The sequence below is a fragment of the Zea mays genome, chromosome 2, assembly GCF_902167145.1.
Source record: "Zea mays cultivar B73 chromosome 2, Zm-B73-REFERENCE-NAM-5.0, whole genome shotgun sequence".
Taxonomy (NCBI): domain Eukaryota; kingdom Viridiplantae; phylum Streptophyta; class Magnoliopsida; order Poales; family Poaceae; genus Zea; species Zea mays.
In genome coordinates this window covers 14,373,700-14,382,258 of record NC_050097.1, presented here as the reverse complement: position 1 = coordinate 14,382,258, position 8,559 = coordinate 14,373,700, and the positions used below count along the sequence as shown (strand labels likewise).

Below are 8,559 nucleotides of genomic sequence, written 5' to 3'. Positions count from 1 at the left end.
TTTGCTAACTGAGTCTAAATACTGGTGCTCACAAGTGCTATTGATATAGACTAACTAGCTAGGTGTGTTAAAAAAAGTTGTTTTCTGTTGTTATTATAGCCTATAGAATAAGAGTGAGTGATACCGTAGGAAGGTGACTCGCTGGGGTACAAGCTATGATGAGAGGACAGACGAAGGCGAGGGGAGTCTCTCCATGGGTACATTAGGCTGAGTTGATGTGGGCACTAATATCTGTAGAGGAGTGGAGTGCTTAGTGATCTCATTGAAAGTAGTAGACAGACTACTAATAAATGTAACCAAAGGTGTGGTCTAACTTGGTGTATTATGAATGGAGGTTGTCTCCTGCTAAGCTAGTGTTATGTCTAATATCCACCCTGCTCTTAGTGTAGTGAATAGCTGAGCATACTAAAATGGGGCCAGAGGCATCTAAAACAACAATAGATTATAACTCTAAAGTCCATTGATCTATAACACTGAAGTCACAAATGGCATTGTAGGTGTAGTCGTGTAGGAGCTAGGTGCTAGTAGGCGAGAAGGAGATTAAAAGAACAGAGTATGTAACAGAAAAATAGGGGTGTTTATATTATGGAGCTCGTTGTCGATGGTCATGGAGTCGGCCTCGACATCGAGATTCGTGGCGCCGAGGTGTTGTCACACAAGCACCAACTTAGCGCACAGATTGAAGACCTTAGTGCCATCTAATTTGGCGTCGAGGTGTGTAACCTCGGCGACAATGATGATGATACCGAGATGAGTATATATTTTCTCAAATGAAACCAAAAGGGCGTATTTATAGAAAAGTTTCGAAAAAATGACCAAAATGCAAAAAAATCGTTAGATTATGTTAGCACTTGTGTATATCGATGAAACAAACATGCTATATCTCACGGTTATTAGATAATAAATATATTATCTTCGTATCATAGGCTATATAGTAATCAGGTGTTGCAGCGAGATTGGTCGTGTATATAAGAGCAAGTATAATACCGTTGACTAGGCGGGCTTCAAATGATTCCATATCATTAAGATCCTAGGTCGCAAGGTGGGTGTTGAGTACCAGAAATGGCATGGCGGACAGTCCGCGCGCGCAGAATCAGTTAGGGTTCCGAGTTTCTTGCGGGATTTGTTAGCTAAAACCGCGGAATTAGCTCAGGAGACAGATTGTAACGGTTCCAGCCCTTCTCTCTCTCTCTCTCTCTCTCTCTCTCTCTATAGAGGACTATGGCCGATTGAAGACCAACAATCGAATCAATAATCAATACACACCTTATTTTTACCTTATGTATTAGGAGTAGTTCTAGTTTAGACCTAGTTTAGCCTTTCTCTACCTCAAATCTTCACCTCTCTTCGGTTACGTCGATTAGAGGCGTCTTGGGTGACCTTCCGATCCCAAGACAAAGCCTAGCATCTCTTCTCCCCGACGGGGTTCCTCTCGGGAGAAAGATTCAGCCACTGTCGTGAACTCTGCTGCCCCTACGCACGCGCGGACCGTCCGGCCTCCTGACGCGAATCGTCCGACTCGTCAAGCAGGAACACCAGCCCCCTACGGCAGGTCGCGGACCGTCCGCGCCTCCGCAGAGAGCACCGCGCCGGTTATCATCACAGTGATTGGCGCCCGGATCGGCGCCAACAATGGGAACATAGGAGAAAGAAGAAAGTGAGTGTTTCACGAGAGCTTGACTCTAGTAAGGAGAAAGAGTCTGCTTGGAGTCTGTCATAGGAGTTAAGGATGACTCTTTTTTTTCTAGCCAATCAAAATCATTCCTCTCTTTAATTTAGAGTCATCTAAGAATAAACTTACTATATATATTAATTTAATTGTTGGCTCTTAATGACGTGACAAAAGTATGGAGCTTTCAGTTGATTCTTCTATTAGCCTTGCTTTAAGAGCATCCCAACAATGTGACCCGTAAAAATGCCCTATAATTAAAAAATAGGTATATTTTAAACATTCCGCTTCAACATTAAAGTCTCAAATCCATATTATATGGTAGCACACTATGATGTAGTATATTTGAGACACTTGAGAGGCTATCCTATCATTTTTGACCAAATTTTATGAAATTAGATATTGTTAGGGTAATTTTTCCTGCATACCGGTTCAAGTTATTTAAGTTATTGTTGGGCTCGTTTAAGTTATTATTGTTGGGCTCGGGACGGGATCAGGCTGCCCGCAGCCATGCACTGGGAAGGGAACGCTAAAGTTTTAGCGCAAGGCAATACGCTGTAGCGGGGACTGAAAACGGCACTGGAAACTGCATGCACCGCGGCGGTACGCCACTCCTAGCGCTCGTACGGTGCTGCTCTATCCACTGTGCACGAGGACGGCAGCCGATGCCGCGCCCGCCTGGTTGGACCACGTGGAGGACGTGTAGTGTGTTCCTAGGGATAGGGTTAGATATAGAGTAAATATGAGTGCGGAGAATTGTGGTATAGAGTAAAGAATCTCGCTGATCAGGATAGAATATTCTTTTTAGAGTAAAAATTTAGGGTTGTATGAGTGTGGATAGCCTCAAAACTCTTTAGTACTTTACACGTTGGACGGTTCAAAGGTTCTCGAGTCCGCCAGATCGCTACGCTATTCAATTCTGTGGGACTTGCCAGCGCCAATGCCTAAACCCGATGGATCCGGATATTTATTCGGATGTCAATTTTTTGGTCTTGTTTCTTCGATTGTGAACAAATAACATATAGAATTTACTATGTAAATTTATATTCTTGTTTTTAGCATTGAGACTATTAATCTTCACAAAAAAACTAACATTAAATTCATTATATATCTTTTTAAATAATTGATATAAAATTCGGATGTCTATTCGAATACGGATTCGGATGTTTTTTCACCTTTTTTATTGTAGGGAGAAAATAATATACATAAAAAATTATATAAAAAATTATTTAAATACTTCGTAATATTCTTAATAACATTGCCAAAAAATAGCTTTAAATTCTATGTATATCTATGCTAAAATATTAGATTTGTGATACAAGTCGGATGTTTTAGGAACATCCCTAGTAAACCCCAGTCCACCAGCCGATGGACCCCACTTGGTCACGTGCCGCGTGACGCGGACTCGCGTGTTGCAGATATCTCCCCGTCGCTTTATCCGCGGCTCGTGTCTGATGTGGAGCCATGCCATCCGGATAGGGATAGCCTCGCCCATAGCAGCTGCCTGAAAGTTCTCTCTGTTTCCTTTGTCTTCTCCAGTTGCCCGGCTTCGTCTCCGGTAACGGTAAGCGCTCCCCATCCCGCCATCTCCGTCCGTGTTTTTAGCACCAGTTGCAGCAGCCGTGTGATGTGATGTGAGCTTTGCACCTCGTTTACTTTGCTGGGCTGCTGCTTTGGTTAGCTTCTTTGGATCTACGGATCACGGGCGGCCCAACCGTGCTGTTCCGCAAGAACTTCTATAGGACCCCGTGCCCTTTTCCCCCTTCTCAATGCAAATCATATATGTGTACCTTGCGATCTGGAACTACAAAATTTATGCCGGCCTCTTTTTCTTTTGGTCAGAAGTAGCTGGCCGGAAGGTTACGGTAAATTGATCGATGCTATGCTACGACCCTGTTTGTTATTCGCTTTCATAGTTCTGTAGTGGACGGTGGTTGATATCTCTACTCCGTATCCAGGGAAAAAGTAAAATTTTGACACGTTAGTAGCTTCAATGTTGGTCCACTCAAGCTCAATTGTATGCGTGCGTCTTTTATTAAACTGCCTTTGAATGTGCGCCACCTAAACTAAACTGGAGTATGCTGAAATTTTAGCCGTACCACTTAAGACTGATGTAGTGACAAAAGAATTGAAGGGGATTATGGGTTCCCTATTCAAAACTAGCCCTCAATGAGATATTTCGCCGCCACTCAAATTGGACGGCTCTTACTTATTAGGTTGCAGTCTGAAACTGTCTCTTGATATGAGCACAGCTGCAGACTCCAATCCATGCTGAAAAAATTCGAGAGCCTTTGGCCTGCCCGTACCAGCCTACGCGAGTGTTTACTCTACCATAACGTGCGGCAACTGCCAGTTAGGCCCCGCCATAGCCGACCCTCTGCCCCAGCCGGCCAGTTGCCGCAATGTCCGAGGACGTTATGGCAGATTGATCCGGCCGCACCAATGATCAATCTACAGCCATGTTTGTTTGGCTAGCTAAATTATCACATTTCTATCTAAGATTAGTTATTCAATTCGAACGACTAACCTTAGATAAAGTGTGACGTAATTAGGCACGAACCAAACACCCCCTACATGTTTAATCTAGTACACACGACTCGGGTCTACCGTGCTTCGTGCTAACACGACACAAAATAATTTCAGACTGAGTTGTCACAAAATAATTTCAGACTGAGTTGTGTTGTGTCTATATAATAAAAGCTAGGTTTGGCCTGATCTAAAGCACAGTGAGCGATCGTGTCGTGGCAGCCCAAACACGACACAGACAAAAAAATGTATATATATCCAAAAATACATTCTCAAAATATTCATAACTTTGCTATAGACTAAAAAAATCATATGAGATATATGAGAGAGAAATCAAAGTTTTCTATAACTTTTGTGAAGAGATAAAAAGTATTGGACCATTTAAACGTTAGTTTTCTAATTCGTGTCTTACTTCGTACCGTGCCGGTTCTATGAGAGATGGCAACGGGTATATACCCATCGGGTAGTATCATTACATACCTGTATCCATTAAAAAAATTATCCGTTGGGTTACCATATATACTCGCGGATATAAAATCTTACCTATACTCGTACCCACGCTGGTAATTTTACTCGTCGATTAATCCGTACAGCTAGAAAAGTCTTAAATTCAAATATACTAATCACTTAAAATATTAAACAAACCTATAAAAATAAGTTTAATTTCACATATAACAAATCATATATAACAAATCATATGATTATATAACTTAGTAGCTAGACAAATGATAGTTAGAAAAAGGGTTTTATTTTAGCTAAGATGGGCTTTATTAGATGATTATAGTGATATTGATGCGTGTATATTTTACCTATGAGTAGACGGGTATAGACAGTACAAACCTGTACCCGTCTACCCAATGGGTAGATATTCTTGCCCATTAACATACTCACGAGTAGATAAATCATCCTATATCCGCCTTCATATCAGGTAAAATCTGTCGGATATTCGGATTTCGGATATCCATTATCATCTTTAGGTCTATCTAGTTGTGTCGTACTGTGCTGTCCATCGTGCTTAAATTTAATATTTTTATGTCGTACCAATGCCGATCTCAAATGACCCGGCACAAATTTTGAGGTCTAGTACAATCCTACTACTAACAGGTGCCCATGTAGCAGAGTACGGGCCCGTTTGGCAAAGCTCCAGCTCCAGCTTCTTTAGCTCCAGATCCTGATCCTCGTGAGGAGCTGATCCTCCTGATTCTCCTAGAGAATCAGAATCATTTTTAAAATCATTTGACAAGTAAATTGATTTTTGTCTGCTGAGAGTTGATGGTATGTGGCGATTGTCTGTTTTACTCTTTGCAGTTTAACTTTGTTACAAACCAATAAGTAGGATGCATATACGGAAAAAATTATGAAACACTAACATATAAAATATTCCCATCATAGTAGTGCATAAAATGGTCTCAAATGTTTAATCCATAAATTGGCTCGTTATGTTTTTGTCCAATGGCAATTGCGGGTAATTTCGATCAAACTTTAAGGGGAGGTCCATATTTGGTTGGTTGAGGAGCTGTTTTAAGGGAGAGTGGAGCAGGTTTTTTTAGATCCCACCTTTCTTCACAAAAACGACTCTCAATCTTTCGGCTCCACATGAGAATCAGTTTAAAAAAATACCCGTTTGGCACGGCTCCTCCAGATCCTCGCTTAGAATCAGGAGCTGGAGCTGTGCCCTACATCCAAGCTACGGCTCTCACGTCACTACCACTTCGATTTTGAATATGAACTACAGCACTCAGTCGATGGCCTCACCCACAGCCGCAGCAGCACCGGCAGAGTTCACGCAGATGGAAGCCGCGCGCCAGTCCCTCATCGCGATCTCCCAGTCGGTCCCGGAGGTCGGGGCGCCCGTCGTCAGCCCGCCCAGCGGCGGCCGAGGCATGGATGAGAATGGGCACGAGGACGTCGCGGAGCGGAGGTACAGGGCGAAGCTTATCTCCATCTCCAACCAGTCGCCCGACGCGCGGCCTACGACGTGCCCTCGCAACAACGGCGCCGCCTAAAGAGCCGCGTTTGTGTATTGTAACGTCGCCGCATGTACGTGTACGTGTACTGGACACCTAGGTGTGTCCGTGTGTGTTCTGCAGTTCTGCTAATAATACTCGTAGCCCAAGAACAAGAACCAGGATATGGGCCTTAATAATCACCTTGAACTGCCAAAGGGAACGCCTGTGTGGCTGTGTGCAAGCGTGCTAAAGGCCACTTAGAAAAGTCTCATTAGCATCTGAGTTGAGTTCCAGTTCCACTCTTATGTTTTCAACAGTAGACAATGTTCCTGTTCGTGAGTTGTCTGTGTGATTTTCTTCTAAATTTTTTTATGGACTAAAAAAAGGCTACGGTGATTTTAGAGAGAATATTTAATGCTAGACTACTCATCCTATTATTTATATTCAAATTTTACTCTATTTGCAGCGCTCAAATTTACATATAGTCTAACATACTATTGTCCTCACAATTCTAAGGTCCTGTTTGGGAACAAAGTTTTTGGAAACCACGGTTTTTGAAATACTACAGTATACTTTAGTCATGACAATACCACAATTTAAAATACTACAGTTTTAGAATACCACAGTATTGAATACATAGAGTTGTTTGGAAGCAAAGTATTTTTTTGCACGCGGGAGAGATGCGCGCGCTGCGTTTTACAGAGAAAACTGAGGTATAAACCTAAGTTTAGAATACTTCAAAAGAGCTGCAGTATTTGTAATACTTTAGTTTTGAAAACAGAGATTTTAGCTGGCTTGTCAAACATCTTTTGGTATATAATACTATATTTTTTAGAATAATGCAGTATTCTTCCAAAACTTTGAAAAAACTTCACTCCCAAACACCCCCTAAGGTTTTGTTCGCATGCATAGTTCCTAGAGGTGGTTCCCAAAAGTAATAAATTCTATTTTAGACCTCGTCAAAGTTGTGTCACCGATCTTTAAATGTTCATTAAGATGATCCGTGGCACTGCCATTGGCCAGTTAACGAAATGTCAGCATGCATTTCTGTAGTTGTCATTCATCTCTTCTATTAAAACCTGACTCCTTTTCGACGCACGCCCGCGCTTCGCGCTAGCGAGTGCACTTCTGCGTGACGCGCGGAGCCCTCCATAGCTGCACAGACACAGCTAGGCTTGCCTGCACTTTCCGTTTGGCCCCACGATGCAGCGACAACAACGTGCGCCTTTGTTCGTTGTTCTCGGTCGGCTACAGGCGGGATGGGAGCAGTGACCGTCATCGCGCAGGACAACATCGCACGACTCGACAGTAACCGGCATGGGCTTGAGCAGTGACCGTCCTCGCGAGGACAATGTCGCATGGCTCGACAATGCTCGGCATGGTCATAATTTTTTGTCTGCGAGAAAGCCAATCGCCTGGGTATTATCTATCCACCGCACGACCTCCTCTCACGCCGCTCGACTTTTTCTTCCAGCCCCTGCCGTCTGTCCTCCTCTGCACCTGTACACTCACCTCAAAACCCTCTAGCGCCGTGCTAAAACCCTAGCCCTCGAATCCCCCTTGCCCACGCGGAGTAGACGAGCCCGAGCCCATTCCCATCGACCATCGCATCCTCAGCCTCAGGATCCACCGCTAACCTCTGTGTACTGCTTGGCCTAAGCATCGCGGGCGTCTTCCTGGTGGCGCGGCGATTGATGAGGCATCATGCGCGCCCTGACGACGGTGCTTCCATCGGCCGCCTGGAGCTCCTCCCGCCACCCCATCCTCCGTCGTCGCAAGGAGGCCAGGCCAGGCGAGGTGGCGCGTGCCATCGCCATGTTCCCCAGATCCTGTTCCACAACGTCGAGGAGAAGCTCTGCTCACTTCTCGCCTTCTTCCAGGTACACCAAGCTCTCGCCTTCTTCAGGCACCGCGCCAAGGCGTCAAGCGCCACCCAGTCTCCCTCCCATCGGTCGTCGCTGCCTCATGCTGTTCGTGGTCTTGCTCGCTGCCCACGACATGGAGGCATCGATCCAACCGGGAGTCCTTCACGGTGGACAAAGCCTTCCTCCTCTCCGGCAATGAGGGCATCGTCGCTGACGTGAGCACGTGGCAGAGCCTGTTGCCCCCATCCTTCTTCATCTTCACCAAGTGAGGAACTCTCTCGACCCCCTTCCCCCAACCTCCTTGTCTTCGGAGTTTGGATGGCTGAAGAACACAATGTTTGGTCATGGCTTCTAGAAGGTGGTGTTTTGCATTTAAAAAGGGAAAAAATTGGAGCATAATCCAAAGCTTTGCTTGCAGATGGGGAAGAGGTGATGATAGAGGTAGGAGTAGGTCAGCAGTAGGATGGAATGGCCAGGACAGCTGTTGGAACTTGCTCTCCGGTGCAACTTGATCCAACGGGGGTGTGTAGTAACATAAACAGGGTTTTCG

General features: G+C 44.6%; 1 protein-coding gene across 1 annotated transcript; it reads left to right on the top strand.

The window, feature by feature from the left end:
• The first annotated feature begins 3,116 nt into the window (after window positions 1-3,116).
• LOC100276055 (uncharacterized) lies at window positions 3,117-6,478 on the top strand. The gene is made up of 2 exons (NM_001291576.2): window positions 3,117-3,233; window positions 5,931-6,478. Exon 2 carries the CDS (start codon window positions 5,941-5,943, stop codon window positions 6,199-6,201), a length of 261 nt encoding a protein of 86 aa, NP_001278505.2. The 5' UTR covers window positions 3,117-3,233; window positions 5,931-5,940; the 3' UTR covers window positions 6,202-6,478.
• Window positions 6,479-8,559: the final 2,081 nt, after the last annotated feature.

Coding starts and splice junctions, on each gene's coding strand:
- LOC100276055 (NM_001291576.2), top strand. CDS start 5,941: ATGGCCTCACCCACAGCCGCAGCAGCACCGGCAGAGTTCACGCAGATG.